We start from the raw sequence: 23,088 nt of genomic DNA, 5'->3' as shown, positions 1-23,088 counted from the left end.
CACAATAAATATATATTACCATTATATGTCTGTTCGTTTGTAGTAAAATTCATGCTTAAATGTTGTAGCAGAATAGACCACATATCCCAGGAGTATGCAACAAACCTAGTATAGTCCGCAGTATGTTAGTATCTTTGCTAAAGGGGCGCCATTTAAGAAGCTATTCTTGTTAGTATCTCTATAATTCATGAAGCTCTTCCTGTTAGTATCTCTGCACGTAACATGCTTCACTGAGCATCCGACACATCACACTCTGCACTTTTAACTATTTGCGCACTTATCAGTTGACCTCACAAACACAACCATGTAGAGCTGTACACTATGAAGCTATTCAAATTTTGTCATATTGTATCTTTTAAGATATGTAAACATTCACTTTTAGTGATGCTAACAAAAGAATAGAACATCAATTAGTGTTTTCATTTAGGTCCCGTTTGTTTCCTTTCATTTCGAGAAATTGGAATCTTACTAATAGAATAGACTATTTTTTTAGAATGTGACATTCCACCACTTTCCAGAGTTATTATATAAGCCTATCTCAAATTCATGTGGTGAGAGATGGAAATTGATTTTATAGATTTACATGTTATTTTTCCGATGCACAACTTATAGCACATTCTTTTACTTGCTTCGCTATAACATAAATGTAGTATATAACTATCTCTATCATATGATTTAGGATAATATACAAATATATTACTTATATAAATATATGAACTTAATTAGTTTTGTCTAAATTATAATTATTCAAACAGAATTCAATTCCAACGAAACAAACGAGCCCTTAATGTATTTCATCGTATTGATTCCGTAGTAACGCACGGGCATATACCTAGTATAATAATAAAATAGAACACATTTTCTAGATATTGGTTTTAATTCATGGGATTCAAACATGTCTTTAGTCTTTGTTTGGTACTCTAGTATTTATCCTAATTCATATGTGTTGAGATGATGTAAATCCACCTCAATACACGTGGATTGAGGTTAATTGTATCCAAACTAGCCCTTAAGCTGAAAATGGGCTTTTGGCTATGAAACGGCACAGATCAATGTGCAGCGGTTATTGGCCTATCTTTAAATTTCACTATCGGCAGCAGCCCGGGCTTAACAAGCGAAGGCCCACTTCGCGTCCACCCATCAGCTCTCGTCCTCTCACCGTCCTACGCTCTGCCGCCCGCCACCAGGCGCCAGATCGACACCGGAGGTGATGTCGCCGCCGGCGAGCCACCGCCGCCGTTCTCGGTTCCTTAGCTGGCCGCTGCTCTTCATCGCGATCCTCGCGATCCACTCGCTGGCAGTATACCTTTTTACCCGCGGCTTCCTCCTCACCCGCACCGAGCTGGACCTCCACAGCAGCCGCGACGACTTCTCGCCGCAGGGCAACGTCTCCCCCGGGTGCGACTCCTGGCCCCCGGCCGCCGTCGACCGCCTTGTCATTGTCGTCCTCGACGCGCTAAGGTGCGACAATTTGGATCCCTCATACTCCACGTACCGAGTCGTTTTTTTTTATAGCTGATGCGGTTTAGCAATTTGTTGCCTCGCAGATTTGATTTCGTGGCGCCGAGTACCTTTTTTGCAGGTGGTGACTCTGAGCGAAAAAATCGCTTCACTGTATGATTGTTACCGCTGCTAATATATTAACTAATCTCTGGATCTGCTGCAGAGAAGCAGCCGTGGATGGACAAGCTGCACGTTTTGCAGAAGCTTGCTGCCGACGAAAAGACCTCTTCAAGGATCTTCAAAGCTCTCGCTGATCCACCAACAACTAGCCTCCAGCGCCTTAAGGTGATCCTAACATTCAAATCGTATCATTATATAATTTTTTCTCCTAGAAATATTGTAATGTGATCCAAAACGGTACTTCGTGGGCTTAACAGAATCCTTTTAAAACTCAATGCTCAGGCTCTCACCACGGGTGGACTCCCTACCTTTATTGATGTCGGCAATAGTTTTGGTGCTCCTGCAATAGTCGAAGATAATATAATGCATCAGGTTCATCTCATCCCACATTCAATTTTGTACCGACTAGGTCCAATTATTTCTCTACAGCTCATGCTGGTTTGCTAGCCATGATGATGTGATGTTTTCTGTTCCTTGGGGATCAACCAGTTGGCTAAAAATGGAAAGAGAGTTGTCATGATGGGGGATGATACATGGATACAACTGTACCCTGAACACTTCAACAAGTCATTCCCATACCCTTCCTTTAATGTTAAAGACCTTGACACAGTATGAGATTCTGTCAATCAAATCCTTGTTCTTGTTTTTTGATGAACCTCTTAGTTCTTTCTTTTAAGTTTGACTGAATTATCAATTATGGTTGTATGCCAGGTAGATAATGGTGTAATTGAGCACTTGCTTCCATCTCTTCACAAAAATGATTGGGATGTTCTTATTGCACATTTTCTTGGAGTGGTAAGTTATTGTGCATTCAATTTGGACTTACCTGCTATTTGTCATCCTTTTATCTTTAGCTGGAAACTTGTGAGATCAACTTTGTTTAGGACCATGCAGGACATATATTTGGTGTTGACTCAACCCCGATGATCCAGAAGTTGGAGCAATACAATCAGATCCTGGAGGTCAGTTGTCTCATGCATATACTATTCTTCTCTTCTTGTGCTTTTTAGGAGGCATTTAGCATTATCTTATCTATGCTCTCCACATTTATTTTCCAATCTTCTGAATGTTCTACAGTCCATTCTTATTTTCTTCTATAGGGTGTTATTGACACATTGAGAAGTCTATCCAAACCTGGTGGTACCCATGAGAATACTTTGCTTTTGGTAATGGGTGATCATGGTCAAACCCTGAATGGTGACCATGGAGGAGGGACTGCTGAAGAGGTGATCTTCTTTCTGTTTGGCTGTGAGTACATAGCAATCACATTTAATCTCGTGTGAATTGTAGGTTGAAACATCGCTGTTTGCATGGAGTCCAAGGACCCCACCAGATGCAGTCTTATCTGTTCTTGATGATAGTTCGTGCACTGTTAATCTGGTATATTTGTCAATCACATCTGCACCTTAATAGTAAATCATTTGCTCTTCTGATTTATGACAATAGAAGGATTGTTTGACGGGTTAAGATTATAAATAATTAGAACAAATTCAAATGAACTTGAAGTTGTATGTAGACAAGATTTGGGGGAAAAACGTCCTCTTCTATATGAATACATGATCAACAGATCTCCTGCTAAAAGTTGGAGAATGAAACCCTTAACCCTAACTAGGGTAGGGACTAGTATATATATTGATAGATGTTGGGCCTAGCCCATTATACAAGGGTGTGACAGTAATTACAAGGGACTGACCCCAAAACCCTAGGCGGTTACTCTAACATCCCCAGCAGTCGCAACTCTATCTTGTACAGATGTTGAGACTGGATTGAAAGTCGGCGAAGACACTCGACGACAGCCCCTTGGTGAAGATGTCGGCGAACTGCAGTGTGGTGGGGACGTTGAGAACCCAAATGTCACAGGCGGCGACCCACTCGCGGACAAAGTGCATGTCGATTTCCACGTGCTTCATGCGCTAATGCTGCACGAGATTGGTGGAGAGGTAGACCGCTGACGTTGTCGCAGTAGACGAGGCTGGCGCGCTGGAGGGGGCCGTGGAGCTCATGGAGAAGCTGACGCAGCCAGGAGGCCTCTGCCACGCCGTTGGCTACAACATGGTGCTCGACCTCCACGCTGGAGTGGGAGACGACGGGCTGCCGCTTGGCGGCCTAGGAGACGAGGTTGGCGTCCAATAACATGACATAACCGGAAGTGGATCAGCGCATGTCGGGACAACAAGCCCAGTCAGCGTCGGTGTAGACCACGAGCTCGGACATCGGGGAGGGTCGGAGTAGAAGGCCGTAGTCGAGGGAGCCGCAGAGGTAGCACAGGATCCGCTTGAGAGCGGTGAGATGGGGCTCCTGCGGGGTGTGCATATGCAGGCACACCTGCTGGACGGCGTAGGTGATGTCGGGCCTAGAGAATGTGAGGTACTGGAGCGCGTCGGTGAGACTCCGGTAAGACGTCACGTCAGTGACCAGGGGCCCGTCGTCCTCGGAGAGCTTCGCCTGAGTGTCGACGGGTGTGGAGCAAGGCTTGCAGTCGGACATGCCAGCCCGCTCTAGGATGTTGATGGCATACTGGCGCTGGTGGAGGAAGAGACCCTGAGGCTGGCGCTCGGTGGTGATGCCGAGAAAGTGGTGGAGGGCCCCAGGTCCTTCATCGTGAACTCCCGCTGAAGGGTGACGATCGTGCGCTGTAGGAGGTCGGCAGTGGATGCTGTGAGCACAATGTCGTCGACGTAGAGCAGGAGGTAGACGAGGTCGTCGCCGCGTCGGTAGATGAATAGGGAGGTGTCCGACTTGGCCTCGACGAAGTCGATGGAGGCCAAGTAGGAGGCGAAGTGACTGTACCATGCCCGCGGCGCCTGCTTGAGGCCGTACAGGGAGTGGTTCAGCCGACAGACTTATACAGTCTCCGTCAGAGTGCCGTGGAGGAAGGCATTCTTGACGTCGAGCTGATGGATCGCCCAGTCCCGGGAGAGGGCGAGGACTGCTCGAACGACGACGAACATGATGACGGGGCTGAAGGTCTCGTCGTAGTTCACTCCGGGGCGCTGGGTGAAGCCCCGAAGGACCCAACAGACCTTATAGAGGTCGAGGGAGCTATTCGAGGTCAGCTTGTGGCGAAAGAGCCGCTTGCCGCGGTGACCACGTTGGTGCCTGGAGGACACGACACCAGGTCCCAGGTGTGATTGGCCACCAGGACCGCGTACTCCTCTTGCATAGCACAACGCCAATGTGGGTCAGCGAGGGCGGTTCGGACGGAGGAGGGGACCAGGGAGGCGTACGGAGGAGTGGCGGTCGCATCAGCGACCAAAATCAGCCGCTCGACGGGGCGAAGAACGCCGGCAGCGCGCCGAGTCACCATCGTTTGGACATGCCTGGGGTCGCGGTGGATGGCCGCGGGTGTGGCCGGCTCGCGACGGTGATAGACGACGACGGGGTCAACAAAGCGAGCCGCGCTCGTCGATGGGCCCGAGTCCGTGGTTGCCAAGGTAGTGGCGTGCCCGCGACGGTGGTAGACGAGGGCGGTATTGGCGAAGTGAGTTGCGCTCGTCGACGGGGCCACGCGTGGTGCGGGAGGAGTCGACAGGGCCGCGCGTGGCGCAGGCGTGATCGACGGGGCCGCGTTTGTCGCGGGAAGAGGCGCGAGCGGAGGCGTCGGGGCCGTGCATTGCGCGGGTAGAAGCGTGAGCGGAGGCGTCGGAGCCGCGCGTGTCACATGTGGGGTCGACGGGGCCGTGCAAGGCACAGGAAGAGGCGCACACGGAGGCATCGAAGCTGCGCGTGGCGCGGGCAACGACGCAAGGCAGGGCGCCTAGGGTGGAGGGGGAACCCGATCAGACTCAAGGAGGGAGTCGAGATCGGTGGGTGGGGAGGAGCCAGTGAGGGAAAACACATATTCGTAAAAAACGACGTGACGAGAGATGAGTATGCAGTGGGTGGCGAGGTCAAGACAACGATACCCCTTGTGGTCCGAGGAGTAACCGAGGAAGATGCAGTGAGTGGAGCGAGGGGATAACTTATGGGGAGCGATAGCGGAAGTGTTGGGATAGCAGGCACAACCGAACACACGAAAGTGATCGTAGGAGGGGGCTATGCCATACAAGGCAAAATGGGGAGTGGGGTGGCTCACCGCCTTCGAGGGGAGGCGGTTGAGGAGGTGTGGCGGTGTGCAGGGCCTCTGCCTAGTAGCTGACAGGGAGAGACGCCTGGAAGAGAAGACAACGGATCATGTTGGTGGTGGTGCGAATGATGCGTTCTGAGGAGAGGTGTAGGGGCACAAGAGACGCCTTTGAACGCCATGGGTGAGGAAGAAGGAGCGAGAGTCGTTGTTATCGAACTCGCAACCATTATCACACTAGAGGGCACGACCGGGCGACAGAATTGGGTAGAGACCCGACTTAAGCCGAAGTGGAAAAGTCCATAGGAAATGGGAGAAGTCGTCTAGAATGACCAGGTAGTATTTGTAACCAGAGGCTGAGGACAGGGGAAGTCCAAAGATCACAGTGGACAAGATCAAAGGCTTGAGCAGCCCGGGACGTGGAAGTGGAAAAAGGAAGGCGAGTGTGACGACCGAGCTGACAAGCATGACAGAGGCGCTCAGATGAGCCTCGAGTATAGGCGATATCTGAGCGGCTGGAAAGCTGGGACATCACGTTAGGTCTAGGGTGCCCGAGACGACAATGCCAAACGACGGAGGTGGTGGTAGTAGCAAGAGCGAGGGGGAGGCTACGCTGGTGGGGGAAGTGGATGGCAAGTGAAGAGAGTAGAGGTGGCTAGGGCTGTCACAGCGAGCGAGCACGACACAAGTGAGAAGGTGGCGTATGGTTAGCCCCCAGGGATCAAACTCCATCGAACAGTGGTTGTCACTAGTGAAGCGACGAACCCAGAGAAGGGGATGAGTGAGACTGGGAGCAACAAGGATGTCGTTGAGGTGGAATGGTCCTGGAAGAACCGATGCACCTACTGAGGTGACCAGGAGAGTGGAATCATTGCCCACAACGATAGAGGGAGGATTTGGGGATGTGGTGGGTGGGAGTGGGATAACGAGCTAGTGGTGGGAGTGGTATGGAAGGAGGCTCTGGAGTCGACCACCCAGTCGGTGGGAGAGGGTTGTGAAGCCACGGGGTGTGCGGAAAAACCTAGGGGAGGAGCTTCAACAAAGGCTTGGGTAGGGGACGAAGACACAAAGGTCTCGATCGCTAGGGAGGCAATCATAGCTCGGGGAAAAACGAGTGGTCCATGCACATGGCGTCCCGCATGTGGGTGAAGCTCGACGCAATCACGAAGGAGAGGGCCCATGGCGTGATCGAAGGCCACGATGGTGCCCTGGACAAGCTGTCCGTCATGGAGGAGGTCGCGCACAGGAACGAGACCTAGGACGGGACCCGTGACGGAAGGAGGAGTCCCGGAGGTGAAGCCAGAGGGGCGGAGGATGGTGAGACCCTGGTGGGTGCGGTCGCGCCGCTGGGGAGGGTGGCTGCTGCAGGAACGGCATGGGGGGAACACCAGGTGTGCTGTTGCTGCGCAGTGAGGCAGCGAGGAGGACGGCGGGACGGGGCCCAACGCCGGAGATGAGAGAGGCCTCGTCCCCAGCAAGCTCGCTGTGAGCAGGGGCAATGCAGATGGGGACCGCGCCCGCGACGTGCTGTAGGGACGCGCCCGCGGCGACGGGAGCACCCAACACAGAGGGGAAGATGCCAGCGGCGGCCTGAAGACCGGCGACCACCGTGGAGAAGTGAAGAGCCGCGTTGTGGCTGTCTGTGGGGAGGAGGTGGGGTGCGCGTGCGTCAATGCCGGAGTTGAAGAAGGCGGAGGCGGCCGCGGCTTGCCTAGCAGCGGCGTCAGTCGCCATGGCGTCTGCAGCAAGGTGGGGACGGCGGCGGACATGACCCGGCTGGGGGCGCGGCCGACAAGGAGCGCAACCGTCGGGCGTGGTCTGCAGGGGGGCGTGACCGACGTGGGCGTGGGGAGAGGCGCGGTCTGCACAGGGGCACAGCCGCCGGGCGCGGCCTGGAGCCGTGGGGAGTTCGGCTGGGTGGAGGTGGCGGGCGCGGCAAGGAGCCGCTCGTCGTCGGTGGGGTTGAGAGAGGGGGTGGCGGTGGGCCGAGCTCCTCTTCCTCCTCGGGACGCTCCTCCTCCGCGGGAGGAAGGCGACAGCGGCGCTCGGGCCAAGCAGGCACGCGATGGGGTGGCTGCCGTGCGTGAGGAAGAGGAGGGGCGGGTTCGGCCTGGAGGTGGCCCACGGCTGGGGGTTGTTGAAGCCGGCGGCTGTGGGTGGGAGGAGAAGAGAGAGAAAATTGGCTCTGGTACCAAGTTGGAGAATGAAACCCTTAACCCTAACTAGGGTAGGGACTGGTATATATATTGATAGATATTGGGCCTAGCCCATTATACAAGGGTGTGACAGTAATTATAAGGGTCTGACCCCAAAACCCTAGGCGGGTACTCTAACACTAAATATTTGGGAAAAATAACATTGAGTATGGGATTCTGTTTATTTGTGTAGTTCTTTAGTGTTGCATTTGGATGGTGGCATCTAAAGTCCGGGAGGAATTATTATTAACACATGCTTTCAGCCTTGTAAAAGCCAAAGATTGAGTTAATTCTTCAAACAGTATATCTATTGGAATGGAAATTAAATGCAGCAGCTTTGTATGCTAGTATTTAGTAGCTCAGCATAATAAATCTGTTAATTTTTGAAATCTCATGTTATTCAGATTTCTTGCTTTAATTTGTTTTTACAGAATACTAATACTTGTGGCACTGATTTATTTTATTTTATTTTATTTTTTATGAATTAACATCACAGCATGGGGAAGAGGTTTGCGTCAGCACTATGCAGCAGGTAAGGGTTTGTTGCACTCTCCCATGTGGATTTTCAGTTTTATTCAGTGTTGCTTATTTCTCTTCTTGGTTTCAGCTTGATTTTGCGGTGACTATATCAGCACTTCTTGGCATACCTTTTCCCTTTGGAAGGTCTGCAAGTTTAACTTGATGCTTATTCTATGGTTCAGTTATCAGTGACTGTTCTTGCTTGATTGCAAGCTGCTACATGTTCTTGGTTGTCTGCCTTTTCTTCTTTTTCTTGGTGTTGTTGCTGTTTCATCATCCTTTGCTCATTATCTATCACCACTAGCTGCTAAATGGGTCTCCTGTTTCTTAAATAGCATTGGCCGTGTAAACCCAGAGTTGTACGCCTTGAGTATCGGGACATGGGTAAATCAAAGGAGGGGTACCAATGCTTGTACCTCACAGGATGATCTAGAAGCATGGATGGGGAGATATGCTGAAGTTCTATGTGTAAATTGTTGGCAGGTAGTATGAATCTGCATTCTAGTTCCCTTCAACTTCCCTTGTTTAGTTCATATAGGTTTCTGGTGTTCCCTTCAACTTCCTTTGTTTGATTCATATAGGTCTGTGGTTTTTTAATCTTGACACCCATCTTCCTTGTAGGTAAAGAGATACATTGATCAATATTCTGCTACTTCCGTTATTGGATTTCCATCAGAAGACCTGCAACATATCATGGACCTATATTCAAGAGCTCAGGAAAATTGGTCAGCTTCTCTGATAACTAGTTCATCAGAGACATGTAGTCAAGAAAAAGTAGAGAAGGGTTCAGTTCTGCTGCAGCAAATTGATGCATACAATGACTTCTTGAAGAGTTTTGCAAAGCTTGCTCGCTCTGCTTGGACAGAATTTGATTTATGGTCAATGGGCATTGGTCTTTTACTTATGATGTTGTCAGTTATCATTCAGGCATCCATGCTTGTAAATATGACCATAAGCCAATCTTCAGATCAGAAAAGTTCTGGTTCAAGCATAATTCATAGACTTTCCCTTGCTTTTTCTTTAGTCGTGATTCGAGCAGCTAGTTTCTTATCGAACAGCTATATATGTGAGTGTTGTCTGATGAACCAGACTTACCATATAGACTTCAATTTATATATACCTGTTCATAGTTTATTTTTTCTTTTACGCAGTGGCGGAAGGTAGAGTTGCAAATTTTCTTTTGGCCACAAGTTGTATCACCAGTGTGTGGCACTCGGTGCTGAAGGGGAACATCAGCATAGAAGTATTCCTGGACATAAATTCTTTATTTCAATTATTCTTTGGTGCAATCATCTTCTGACATCTTTCACTTTATTGATTTGCAGAACTTTGTTTTTCTTCTTTTAAATATTTTCACACGGTTTGGAATTGAGGTTGGGATGTCAAAACAATTGCCTGCCCCAACAATTACAAAGGATCATCCTGTGAGCGTCATTTATAAAATCCTTGGTGCTAATTCTTGCAACATCCTCTTGGAGCTATTCCCCATCATATCTCTAGCCTTTGTGGCTTACATTATGTTGAAATGCCTATCCCGTGCAATCTGTCAGAGGTTCTTGAAGTTCTTTCTTTTGTGTGGAACAATGGTGAGTTATTTATCTATAGCGTTTCATTGGGCTTCAGAGACTACTTTGTTTGCTCATGCTGGGACTGTTCAAGAATTTGGAAGAAGTTTGGCTCCTCGCATTGTTTACACTATTGGAGGTCTATCACTAGCCATTTCTGCATTTTCTCGGATATTTGGTTCAACTGTTCATTTGAAGTTGAACAAAAGGATAATTATTTTATCGGCTGTCATGCTTTGTTCTTGGAGTCCAACTATTTTGATCCTGTTGGGAAGGCAAGGTCCATTTGTGGCATTGATTTGCATGACAGGAGGTGATGCGGAAATCACTTGATTGCCAATGAAAAATATAGATTCTCATGATGTACTATGCAGATTTTCTGGCCACTAAGTTTTCTGTTGCCATCATCTTTATTTTGTAGCTTGGTGTATGATAAAATTGCAACAGAAACATCAGAGAGAGACAGAACTCTCTGTTGCTGACCCTGTTTCGGTGATTCAGTGGAGCCTTCTTGCAGTTTGTCTATTTTATATGACAGGTCACTGGTAAGTTTCATACTGCTTCCAGTTATTTACCTTTTTCTATGAAGCAAATGTTTATATGCATACTATGTTACCTAAGAAAACAATAAAGTACTTGATGTACCTGTAACACATTTTGTCCATTGATGTATAGCGATCTAGCATTATTGTCTATACTAATATTCGCATTGCTGGTACTTTAACTGATCTCAATGGGGACATTGGGGTGGCTTGTGGCTAGCAATTCATGATTGATAGTTTAAAAGTGAATTTCAGGTGTACATTTGATGGCCTCCGATATGGTGCAGCTTTCATCGGGTAAGTGTGATCGTGTTTATTATAAGACTGAGACTGCAAAAACAAAATTTCCTTTGATTACATGCATTGATGTTGCTATAATGGTTCAATATGCAGTTTTGATCATTTTCATATCATTCGACAAGGCCTTCTACTTTCCATTGACACCTTTGGTATTTCTCATGTCCTGCCAATTCTAAGCCTTCCACTTATTGCCATAGTGTGGTACAACACCATATCCAAGGACAACGAACTGAAGGACGTGATTCTCAACAATATTAATAAGGTACTAATTATGGTAACTCTTCTCATGCAATAAAGAAATTAATTCTGTATGCTCTTGGGAGGTTTGACAACAAGTTCAATAAGCAAGTGCATAATCCTGTCATTTTTTTTGAAAGAACTGGCAAGGGATTTGTCTGTTGTATTAAAAAGTAGTAGTCCAGAGGTGGCATTACAAAATTAGCTTTACCTGTCGAGCAAAAGCTCAGAAAAGCACAAAAACCACATCAGAAAAAGCACACAAACACAATGTACGTACCCGCTACAAGTTTGGCCAGATGCTTGGACCCGGCCGCAATCTGGAGGGATGCCTCAACTTCGATTTTTTGGAGCAACACAAAGTTTTGGGCAACCCATGCGGTAAAAAATTTTGGTGTTCCTTTCTTTCCACAACTTGTAGCATACTAGAATCGCTAGTGATCACAAGCCCTCCTTAGCCAGGCAAGGGACGTTCCCCATATCTTCAAATGTGCACATTGGCGCCACATTCAAATTACTGAACAATTATGCCAAAAAGTTACGCTGGAGGCCACTAATACAGTAGCATATTCATGCATCCATAGAGCTTTCCTTGTGTATCGAAAGCTGTTGTCTGGTTCTTTGCTCACTAATCCACATCACACCTAATATTTCTTTGTCAAACTTAGGTGCTTTTGATGTATGGTCTTATAACAACAATCACTGCTACGCTAACAATCATATGCGTTGCTATTCAAAGGCGTCACTTAATGGTAACTGCTGCTCCTGCCTTACGGAACAAATTACCTCAGTATTTCTGCTTTGTAGTTTTAATCAATCATTCGATGTGACACTGTTTATTGGGTGCATTTGCAGGTTTGGGGTTTGTTTGCTCCAAAGTACGTATTCGATGCAATTGGCCTTCTCCTCACAGACTTGTTAATTTGTTTAGCATCAATCTACTACAGCTGATGTTGCTTTGCTTCTTGAGTTGCACTGCTAACCACTAACACAACACTGCTATTATGCTTTTGTGTGAATCGGTTGCAGCTAGAGATGCTATTTTTTCTTATTCTTCTTGTGACTGCAGTAAGACCACACACTAAACTTAGTTCATTCGTATTTGTATTGGCCAAGTAAGCATAAAATATACAACCATAGTTGGTCTTTCCCACGGATGTTCACACTTATACAAAAAGGATACTCCCTCCGTCCTAAAATATAGTTCTTTCAAAAATATAGTTCTTCCTAGCCTACTTTTTTTCTGTTCACATTCATTTAAATGATAATAAATATACATATATGTAAACTATATTCATATGTTACTTAATGAATATGTTACTTAATGAATGTATGAGTCGGGGACCATAATTAGGGGTACCCTCAAGACTTCTAATTCTCAGCTAGTAACCCCCATCAGCACAAAGCTGCATAGGCCTGATGGGTGCGATTAAGTTAGAGATCGGTCCATTCGAGGGACTCGATCACGCCTCGCCCGAGCCTAGCCTCGGGCAAGGGCAGCCGACCCCGGAGGATCTCCGCCTCGCCCGAGGTCCCCCTCCAGCGACGAACATACTTCCGGCTCGCCCGAGGCCCTGTCTTCGCCAAGAAGCAACCCTGACCAAATCGCCGCGCTAACCGACCAAATCGAAGGAGCATTTAATGCAAAGGTGGCCTGACACCTTTATCCTGACGCGCGCCCTTCCGTCGACAGAGCCGAAGTGACCGCAGTCACTTCGCCGCTCCACTGACCGGCCTGACAGAAGGACAGCGCCGCCTGCGCCGTACCGACTGCAGTGCCACTTGACAGAGTGAGGCTGACAGGCAGTCAGGCCCGGCCTCAGGCACCATAGGAAGCTTCGCTCTGCCCGACCCAGGGCTCGGACTCGGGCTAAGCCCCGGAAGACGGCGAACTCCGCTCCGCCCGACCCAGGGCTCGGACTCGGGCTAAGCCCCGGAAGACGGCGAACTTCGCTCCGCCCGACCCAGGGCTCGGACTTGGGCTCAGCCCCGGAAGACGACGAACACCGCTCCGCCCGACCCAGGGCTCGGACTCAGCCCTGGCCTCAGCTGACGATCTCCGCCTCGCCCGACCCAGGGGCTCGGACTCGACCTCGGCCACGGAAGACTGACTCGACCTCGACCTCGGAGGAACCTCCACATCGCCCAACCTAGGGCGCAGACCAGCCACGTCAACAGGAGGCGCCATCATCACCCTACCCCAAGCTGACTCAGGCCACAGGGAACAAGACCGGCGTCCCATCTGGCTCGCTCCACCAGATAGGCAATGATGGCGCCCCACACACTCTGTGACGACGGCGGCTCTCAGCCCCCTTACGAAAGCAAGAGGACGTCAGCAAGGACTCGACAGCTCCGACAGCTGTCCTTCCTCCAGGCTCCGGCGCCCCTCCGACGACCACGACACCACACGAACCGGGTGCCAAAACCCCTCCGGCCGCCACGATGGCGTGTACTTAGGACGCTAGCTCTCCTCCGCTAGACACGTAGCACTCTGCTACACCCCCCATTGTACACCTGGATCCTCTCCTTGCGCCTATAAAAGGAAGGACCAGGGCCCTCTTAGAGAGGGTTGGCCGCGCGGGGACGAGGACGAGACAGGCGCTCGCGTAAGGCCGCTCGCTCTCTCTCCCGCGTGGACGCTTGTAACCCCCTACTGCAAGCGCACCCGACCTGGGCGCGGGACGAACACGAAGGCCGCGGGATTTCCACCTCTCTCACGCCCGTCTCCGGCCACCTTTCTCCCCCCTTCGCGCTCGGCCTCGCGCCGACCCATCTGGGCTGGGGCACGCGGCGACATTTCACTCGTCGGCCCAGGGACCCCCCGGTCTCGAAACGCCGACAGTTGGCGCGCCAGGTAGGGGCCTGTTGCGTGTTGACGAACAGCTTCCCGTCAAGCTCCAGATGGGCAGTCTCCAGCAACCTCTCGAGCCCGGGACGGTGCTCCGTTTCGGGAGTCTTGAGTTCATGTCCCTCGACGGCAGCTACAACATGATACTCCTTCCCCGCCGTGCGACAGCAGCAATGGCGGCCGACAGCCCGCCCGCCGGCGGCGGAATCGACGACGTCTTCCCCGCGTGGTGGAAGAACAACCTTCGAGCTCACCCCGCCCTCTCCCCCGCCGACGGAGGAGGAGGCGGGGCAACCAAGGCCAAGCAGGAGGCAGCGCCTCATCGGCTGTCGAGCGAGCCGACAGCGCCGGCACCTCAACGGGGGGTGCGCCGGGCATCGACCTCGCGTTTGAGACGAAGACGAGCGCCGTCTCCCCGCAACGCGCCGATTCCAAGCAAACGGACGACGCCAGCACGCTCGCGAAAGGCTTACTGGGCATCACCCTCGTACCAGAGACAGCGGTGCAGTCAGTCCCTGACGTGATGTCATCACCGCCCGTCGACCAAGAGGTACCGACCGATTCTCATCTCATGCCCCTTGGATTCAGCCTCGACCCGCCAAGCGACTTCGCTTTGGCGGGCGCCCTCGTAGAGGCGAGTCCAAACCCTCTGGGGTTTCGTATGCGGTCACCTTGGGACCGGCTGACGGACGTCTCGACCTACGGGCCCTCTGGGTCCGAGGAAGACGACGTGCCCGACTTCTGTTGGGATTTCTCTGGACTTGGCAACCCTGGTGCCATGCGGGACTTCATGACCGCATGCGACTACTGCCTTTCCGACTGTTCCGACGGTAGCCGCAGCCTCGGCGACGAGGACTGCGGCCCGAGTCGCGAATGTTTCCACGTCGATCTAGGGGGTCCCTCCGAAGGCAACCATCTTGGTATGCCGGAGAACGGTGATCTCCCTAGGCCTGTGCCTCGCGTTGACATCCTACGGGAGCTAGCAGTGGTCCCCGTTCAGGCGGGGGGTCATGACCCACAGCTCGAGCAAATCCGCGGGGTGCCGGCCAGGCTCGACGAGGGAGCAGGAGCACTTGAGCCGATCCGCCGGGACGTCGGGCAGGAATGGGCGGGCCAGCCTCCGGCTGGGGAAATGCGTCATCTACCCCAGGGCTTCCAGCACCGCATCGCTGACGATGCCAGGATGAGGTCGCCGTCCGCTTCCAGTGGAGTCGGCCAGAACCTGGCTGCAGCGGCAATGCTCCTCTGCGCGATGCCGGAGCCGTCAACCACCGAGGGACGGCGAATCCAGGGAGAGCTCAAGAACCTCCTGTAGGACGTCGCGGTCCGACGGGCCGAAAGCTCCGCCTCCCGAAGGCAGGGGTACCCCTCGGAACATCGCGTCACGACTTCCCGATTCATGCGGGAAGCCTCGGTCAACCTCGGGCGCACGCGCAACAGAGCGCGTGCGGCCCCGGGTCGCCTCGGCTACGAGCACCATCACCGCGACCGTCGAGCCCACCTCGGCGAAAGGGTGCGCCGAGGCTACCACCCCAGGCGTGGGGGGGGGGGCGCTACGACAGCGGGGAGCATCGGAGTCCCTCGCCCAAACCACCCGGTCCGCAGGTTTTCAGCCGCGCCATACGCCGGGCGCCGTTCCCGACCCGGTTCCGACCCCCGACTACTATCACAAAGTACTCGGGGGAGACGAGACCGGAACTGTGGCTCGCGGACTACCGGCTGGCCTGCCAACTGGGTGGAACGGACGATGACAACCTCATCATCCGCAACCTCCCCCTGTTCCTCTCCGACACCGCTCGCGCCTGGTTGGAGCACCTGCCTCCGGGGCAGATCTCCAACTGGGACGACCTGGTCTAGGCCTTCGCCGGCAATTTCCAAGGCACGTACGTGCGCCCTGGGAACTCCTGGGACCTCCGAAGCTGCCGGCAGCAGCCGGGAGAGTCTCTCCGGGACTACATCCGGCGATTCTCGAAGCAGCGCACCGAGCTGCCCAACATCACCGATTCAGATGTCATCGGCGCGTTCCTCGCCGGCACCACCTGCCGCGACCTGGTGAGCAAGCTGGGTCGCAAGACCCCCACCAGGGCGAGCGAACTGATGGACATCGCCACCAAGTTCGCCTCTGGCCAGGAGGCGGTTGAGGCTATCTTCCGGAAGGACAAGCAGCCCCAGGGCCACCCACCGGAAGATGCCCCCGAGGCGTCAACTCAGCGCGGCGCCAAGAAGAAGGGCAAGAAGAAGTCGCAAGCGAAACGCGACGCTGCCGACGCGGACCTTGTCGCCGCCGCCGAGTACAAGAACCCTCGGAAACCCCCCGGAGGTGCCAACCTCTTCGACAAGATGCTCAAGGAGCCGTGCCCCTATCACCAGGGGCCCGTCAAGCACACCCTTGAGGAGTGCGTCATGCTTCGGCGCCACTTCCACAGGGCTGGGCCACCCGCGGAGGGTGGCAGGGCCCGCGACGACGACAAGAAGGAAGATCACCAGGCAGGAGAGTTCCCCGAGGTCCGCGACTACTTCATGATCTACGGTGGGCAAGCGGCGAACGCCTCGGCTCGGCACCGCAAGCAAGAGCGTCGGGAGGTCTGTTCGGTGAAGGTGGCGGCGCCAGTCTACCTAGACTGGTCCGACAAGCCCATCACCTTCGACCAAGCCGACCACCCCGACCACGTGCCGAGCCCGGGGAAATACCCGCTCGTCGTCGACCCTGTCATCGGCGACGTCAGGCTCACCAAGGTCCTCATGGACGGAGGCAGCAGCCTCAACATCATCTACGCCGAGACCCTCGGGCTTTTGCGTGTTGATCTGTCCTCGGTCCGGGCAGGCGCTGCGCCTTTCCACGGGATCATCCCCGGGAAGCGCGTCCAGCCCCTCGGACAACTCGACCTTCCCGTCTGCTTCGGAGCACCCTCCAACTTCCGAAGGGAGACCCTCACGTTCGAGGTGGTCGGGTTCCGAGGAACCTACCACGCGGTACTGGGGAGGCCATGCTACGCGAAGTTCATGGCCATCCCCAACTACACCTACCTCAAGCTCAAGATGCCGGGCCCCAACGGGGTCATCACCGTCGGCCCCACGTACCGACACGCGTTCGAATGCGACGTCGAGTGCGTGGAGTACGCCGAGGCCCTCGCCGAATCCGAGGCCCTCATCGCCGACCTGGAGAGCCTATCTAAGGAGGTGCCTGAAGTGAAGCGTCATGCCGGCAACTTCGAGCCAGCGGAGACGGTTAAGTCCGTCCCCCTCGACCCCAGCGGCGACGCCTCCAAGCAAGTCCGGATCGGCTCCGAGCTCGATCCCAAATAGGAAACAGTGCTCGTCGACTTTCTCCGCGCGAACGCCGACGTCTTCGCATGGAGTCCCTCGGACATGCCCGGCATACCGAGGGATGTCGCCGAGCACTCGTTGGATATCCGAGCCGGAGCCCGACCCGTCAAGCAGCCTCTGCGCCGATTCGACGAAGAAAAGCGCAGAGCCATAGGCGAGGAGATCCACAAGCTAATGGCGGCAGGGTTCATCAAAGAGGTATTCCATCCCGAATGGCTTGCCAACCCTGTGCTTGTGAGAAAGAAAGGAGGGAAATGGCGGATGTGTGTAGACTACACTGGTCTAAACAAAGCATGTCCAAAGGTTCCCTACCCTCTGCCTCGCATCGATCAAATCGTGGATTCCACTGCTGGGTGCGAAACCCTGTCTTTCCTCGATGCCTACTCAGGGTATCACCAAATCAGGATGAAGGAGTCCGACCAGCTCGCGACTTCTTTCATCACGCCCTTCGGCATGTACTGCTATGTCACCATGCCGTTCGGCTTGAGGAATGCCGGTGCGACGTACCAGCGGTGCATGAACCATGTGTTCGACGAACACATTGGCCGGGCGGTCGAGGCCTACGTCGATGACATCGTAGTCAAGACGGGGAAAGCCTCCGACCTCCTCTCCGACCTTGAAGTGACATTCCGATGTCTCAAGGCGAAAGGCGTGAAGCTCAATCCCGAAAAGTGTGTCTTTGGGGTACCCCGAGGCATGCTCTTGGGGTTCATCGTCTCCGAGCGGGGCATCGAAGCCAACCCGGAGAAGATCGCAGCCATCACCAGCATGGGGCCCATCAAGGACTTGAAGGGCGTACAAAGGGTCATGGGATGTCTTGCTGCTCTGAGCCGTTTCATCTCACGCCTCGGCGAAAGAGGTCTGCCTCTGTACCGCCTCTTAAGGAAGGCCGAGTGCTTCACTTGGACTCCTGAGGCCGAAGAAGCCCTTGGGAACCTGAAGGCGCTCCTCACTGTAACACCCTGAATTTGGGGGTATAAAATTTCTTTTCCAATATCCACCAAATTCAGGTGTTACTCTCTCGGTTCTTCGCTTTCCTTCTCTTTTTCCTAAATAATGGAGAATTATTATATATATATAAGTTTTAAGCTTAGTAAAATAAAATCTTAAAAAGCTTCGATTGTTGCATTCATGCCATTGCATAGTGTTTGTGAGTGCTAAGATTTCTCGAAACACGTTGAATTATCTCACAAATATTTTCGTGAACTTCTGGAATCTTTGGAACGTTTTTCGAGTATTAAATATGAATTTTAGTTTTTCTAATATTAATTAAATACTTAAAATTTAGTATTTGCGAAAACTATAAAATTCTGGAAACTCGATAATATATGTATATATATTTTCCTCTCGTCGAGTCTGTTCCAGATCTCGTGTCCTTTTCACGGGATCGTTAAAATGTCTTTCCTCGCAAACGTCGTGCTGCTTGTGTCTACCCTCGTCGTGCTCACAACCTTCTCTCTCGCGCCCGGTCGTGACGCGATTCTGCGACGAATTCGGCAACCACCTCCCACGCAATCTCGTTTCTATATATACACAACGCCCCATCGTCGCATAACCCCTCGTCTCCCTCCCCAGATCCAAATCGCGCAGGACCAGGCATCCCATCCAGGCGGTTATTGGTCTTCTTGCGTGCGTAGGTGAGCCCTCTCCCTCTCTCCCTCCTCTGCGTGCTCCCTTTTTTTTCCAATCAAGCCGATGTGCCGTGGCCATGTCCCCTGCGACAGGGCGTCTTCAATCCATGGCTGCCTCCCCTGCGTGCTCCCTCTATTTTTCCTCGGTCGGCGGCGCGGTGTGGCCAGGCCCGACGTCCTCGGGCGCGGCGTCCGGGCGCGGCCAGCCCGCGGCTGGCCCAGCGCGACGGCCAGCGCGCGGCAGCCTGCGCGTCTCACCCAGCGCGACGCGGGCGACCCCAGCACCCCGGCGTGCAGGCCCCGCGCGCCCTCGCACTGCTCCCTCGCGCGGTCGAGCTGTCCCTACGCAGGCCCCTGTAGGTGCGTTTGTACGCGGCTGCATTCTCCGTGCGGCTGCTCACCACGCCGTGCTGGCCCCTGCGGTGTTTGCCTCTCCTGTTAGCGCGGTGGTCCAAGGCTCCCGGCGAGATCCCCTGGTGGCCGATTTCTTGTTCCATTAGTGCCCAGGTCGGCCTCCCTTCTCCCCTCCATGCTGCTGGCGAGGGAGTTTTTCATTTGTGATCCATCGTGAGGAGAGAAAGGAAGAAGCTAGCCACATGTGATCCTAAGCTTGGGATCTTCTATAGCTGTGTTTCGTGTGACCATATGTGTGGCCAGCCTCTAGCCAATAATAATTAGCCATGTCGATTAAATTCCGTAAAGTACTAAATAATTAATATATGTCGAGTTATAAATCTGATTCCCTTCGTTCAATTTGCATTAGCTTCATAATAATGTCACCGACGAGTTAACACTATTATTTTATCGGGATGCGTGTTTTAACTAATTAATTAATTGTTGTTTATCTGATGGCTATTAAAGTAGTGATCTAATTAAAACTAATATATAGTTTTAATTTGCGCAAGTATAAATGGACGTTAACATGATTTATGTCAACTGAAATGTTTATATTTGTTTAACATGTCTTCATTCTAAACACAATATTGTTAATGATTTCCCGCTTGTCGTGTTGTTCGCGCACGTCGTCGCCTCGCTGTAGCGTTTGCGAGTTCATGTCTTCCACTGTAGTATGCGTAATACCCGCGAGTTGTCGCGCGGACCGCTCGTGCTATCTGCATGTGTCGTTGTTGCTGTTCACATGCGGTTCACGCGCGTTGTCGCGTGCCACCTCGTTTAAATTCCGCGAACCATTAAATATCCAATATATTTGTGTTGAAAATCCGTTTCGACTTATTTCTTTTATGTTAGCTTCGTAAAAGCTATATTAACGACATATTAGGTAACATTACTTTATCATCATGCACATTCTAATATTAATTAATTGGTCATCTACTTATCTGACAGTTATTAAAGTAGCAATCTAATTGAACTTATTTATAGTTTAGATGCACTTTATAAATACATATTAATATAATTATGCCTACTTAAATGTTTTCGAACTAATACTTGTTTATATAAACGAATTCTCTATTTAGTTATTTCTCGCCGTCGCGCGTGCTGTTCCGCGCGTGGTGACGTGCTGGTTCACGCGTCGTTCCTGCTGATCGCGCGCACTGTTTCGTGTGTCGTCAGCGTGCTATGTCGCGTGTGGCTGTGCGTCATTCGCGCATTAATTTTGCACGTCGCGCATCTTGTCGTGTGTCGTTAATTTCGCCCCGTTTAGAATCTCTCGTGTTAATTAAATTACTTACTTAACTGACATCTGTTAGTGTAGCAGATTAATCGAAACTAAATAGTAGTTATAATTAATATGATTATGTCGATTAATACTTATTTAGTGTAAATACGATGACTTCTCGACCGTAGCCCTAACAATCGCGTTTCTTTTTCCTTGCGTGACCGTAGTAACACGCTCTATTTCGTTTTGCATGTTTTATTATGTTTGTATTTGTATGGTGTAATGTTCTTATGCATATATGTGTTTGCTTGCTTATGTTTGTTCGTCTTCGCTTCACGTTGCGATTAGAATGCGATCCATCTCCAAGCTTCAAGGAATCGACAGTCAAGCTTCGTCGACCAAGTGATCAAACTCCTCGAGCTTTACGAGATTGAAGATTCTGAGCATCTGTTTGGTGAAGGCAAGTGTCCTCTGACCCATTATGTCCCTTTCACTTATAATACACTGTCCCACATTACTTAATTGAAACCTAAAGATTGACTAGCTTTGTATTTACCTTTTACTTGATTACCTATTGGGTTACTATGGTTAGTTTTATGCTATTGCTTTAACTTAATCAACGAACATGATGTGAATATTTATGATACGATGATGCTGTCCCGATGATCTTGTGATATTTTAGGGGACTCGGGCTGTTTCCCGAGTACCTCTCCGTAAGGACCTGTTCGTTGAGAGACCACCCGGGATAATAGTGCAACCATGAGGGTGAAATGGGGCGCCCTTAGCTAATTAATTAGAGGAACTAGAGGTGTAGTTGCTTCGCCGTCGTGCCGTCAATGGGGTCCAGGCACAGTGCTTGCTCTGCCGAGGCTGGGTGCCGAGGTTCTTTCGTTTTGCTTTTGTTAGTCACCCCTCTTCGGGGAGAGGTACTGTGTTTATCAAACTGGAGAAACCTAACGGGCGGCTATGACCTCTAGGGAATCTTTGTAAAAGCTACGTAGTGATACCCTGCCGGACCACCTAGGAAGTGATCAATGGGGAGTCATGATCCCCGGGCAAAACGGAAATCACGGCTCATGGGTAAAGTGTGCAACCTCTGCAGAGGGTAATGAAACTGATATATCAGCCGTGCTCACGGTTATGAGCGGCCTTGGGATCCTCTTTGATTAGAGATACAGATGATCTTAGATACAATGGTTCTATTTATGGTTTTGGTTCGATGATAATAATGATGTTCCTCGATGAGGAAATGATTCACGGGTTGGTTATTACTAAAACTTGGCTTCCACTAATAATAAATACTTGACCAACTAAAAGCAACTGCTTTGACCTTAACCCCACATAAAGCTAGTCCACCTCAGCCAAACGGGACATTTGCTGAGTACGTTGATGTGTACTCACCCTTGCTTTCACAAAACACCAGGTTGCCTTTGGTGCAATCTATGCTCAGGTAAAGGAGAAGGCGTCGAGGCGGATCTCCAGGAGTTCCAGGACTTCGACGAGTTCGAGGATTAGGCTAGCGACCACCCCCAGTCAGCTGCCTGTGGTGGGTTTATTTACGTTGGCTACGTTTCTATTCTGTGTACTTTGATTATATTATGTAAATGACTCTAGTCTTTCATATTATTACTTATCTTTATTGTTATTCGAAGCATTGTGCTATGATGAGTCATTTATGTAATCGCCGTGTACGTGAATTTCTGATCCTGGCACGTACATGGTTCGCATTCGGTTTACCTTCCAAAACCGGGTGTGACACTCACGAATGCGCCTATCTTGGTACCCCCAGCTGCCGGAGAAGCCCTCTTGATCTACGTCGCCGCGACCACTCAGGTGGTTAGCGCCGCGATTGTGGTTGAGAGACGAGAAGAGGGGCATACATTGCCCGTCCAGAGGCCAGTCTACTTCATCAGCGAGGTACTGTCCGAGACCAAAACCCGCTACCCACAAGTTCAGAAGCTGCTGTACGCGGTGATCCTGACGCGGCGGAAGTTGCGACACTACTTCTAGTCTCATCCGGTAACTGTGGTGTCATCCTTCCCCCTGGGGGAGATCATCCAGTGTCGAGAGGCCTCGGGTAGAATCGCAAAATGGGCGGTGGAAATCATGGGCGAAACAATCTCGTTCGCCCCTCGGAAGGCCATCAAGTCCCAGGTCTTGGCGGACTTCGTGGCTGAATGGGTCGACACCCAGCTCCCAACCGCTCCGATCCAGCCGGAACTCTGGACCATGTTCTTCGACGGGTCGCTGATGAAGACAGGAGCCGGCGCATGCCTACTCTTCATCTCGCCCCTCGGGAAGCACCTACGCTACGTGCTGCGCCTCCATTTCCCGGCGTCCAACAATGTGGCCGAGTATGAGGCTCTGGTCAACGGGTTGCGGATCGCCATCGAGCTAGGGGTCCGACGCCTCGACGCTCGCGGTGACTCGCAGCTCGTCATCGACCAAGTCATGAAGAACTCCCACTGCCGCGACCCGAAGATGGAGGCTTACTGCGATGAGGTTCGGCGCCTGGAAGACAAGTTCTACGAGCTCGAGCTCAACCACATCGCCTGGCGCTACAACGAGACTGCGGACGAGCTGGCTAAAATAGCCTCGGGGCGAACAACGGTTCCCCCCG

General features: G+C 51.6%; 1 protein-coding gene across 2 annotated transcripts; it reads left to right on the top strand.

Annotated features, from left to right (window-relative positions):
* Positions 1-1,044: 1,044 nt before the first annotated feature.
* Positions 1,045-22,149, top strand: LOC103649951 (GPI ethanolamine phosphate transferase 3). 2 transcript variants are annotated; one of them, XR_563819.4, is made up of 22 exons: positions 1,066-1,461; positions 1,548-1,582; positions 1,667-1,788; positions 1,906-1,995; positions 2,113-2,232; positions 2,335-2,418; positions 2,508-2,585; positions 2,724-2,849; positions 2,914-3,003; positions 8,378-8,413; positions 8,489-8,544; positions 8,736-8,883; positions 9,022-9,466; positions 9,552-9,643; positions 9,726-10,278; positions 10,387-10,510; positions 10,763-10,804; positions 10,901-11,069; positions 11,713-11,796; positions 11,900-11,922; positions 20,817-20,928; positions 21,892-22,149. XR_563819.4 is itself a non-coding variant. In XM_008675645.3 (20 exons), exons 1-20 carry the CDS (start codon positions 1,211-1,213, stop codon positions 11,993-11,995), a joined length of 2,841 nt encoding a protein of 946 aa, XP_008673867.1. In that variant the 5' UTR covers positions 1,045-1,210; the 3' UTR covers positions 11,996-12,197. The 2 variants fall into 2 exon arrangements, 1 of the variants encoding a protein (XP_008673867.1); XM_008675645.3 differs by lacking the exons at positions 20,817-20,928; positions 21,892-22,149 and having other exon boundaries at positions 1,045-1,461; positions 11,900-12,197.
* Positions 22,150-23,088: the final 939 nt, after the last annotated feature.

Source organism: Zea mays, chromosome 3, assembly GCF_902167145.1.
Source record: "Zea mays cultivar B73 chromosome 3, Zm-B73-REFERENCE-NAM-5.0, whole genome shotgun sequence".
NCBI lineage: Eukaryota > Viridiplantae > Streptophyta > Magnoliopsida > Poales > Poaceae > Zea > Zea mays.
The sequence above is the reverse complement of the archived record's forward strand: the minus strand, read 5'-3'. Positions and strand labels throughout refer to the sequence as shown.

Excerpts from the sequence above, each read along its gene's own strand:
- LOC103649951 (XM_008675645.3), top strand. The coding sequence starts at position 1,211 with ATGTCGCCGCCGGCGAGCCACCGCCGCCGTTCTCGGTTCCTTAGCTGG. Across the intron at positions 2,419-2,507 it reads TTGCACATTTTCTTGGAGTG|GACCATGCAGGACATATATT; the intron begins GTAAGTTATTGT and ends AACTTTGTTTAG. Across the intron at positions 10,279-10,386 it reads ATTGATTTGCATGACAGGAG|CTTGGTGTATGATAAAATTG; the intron begins GTGATGCGGAAA and ends TTTATTTTGTAG.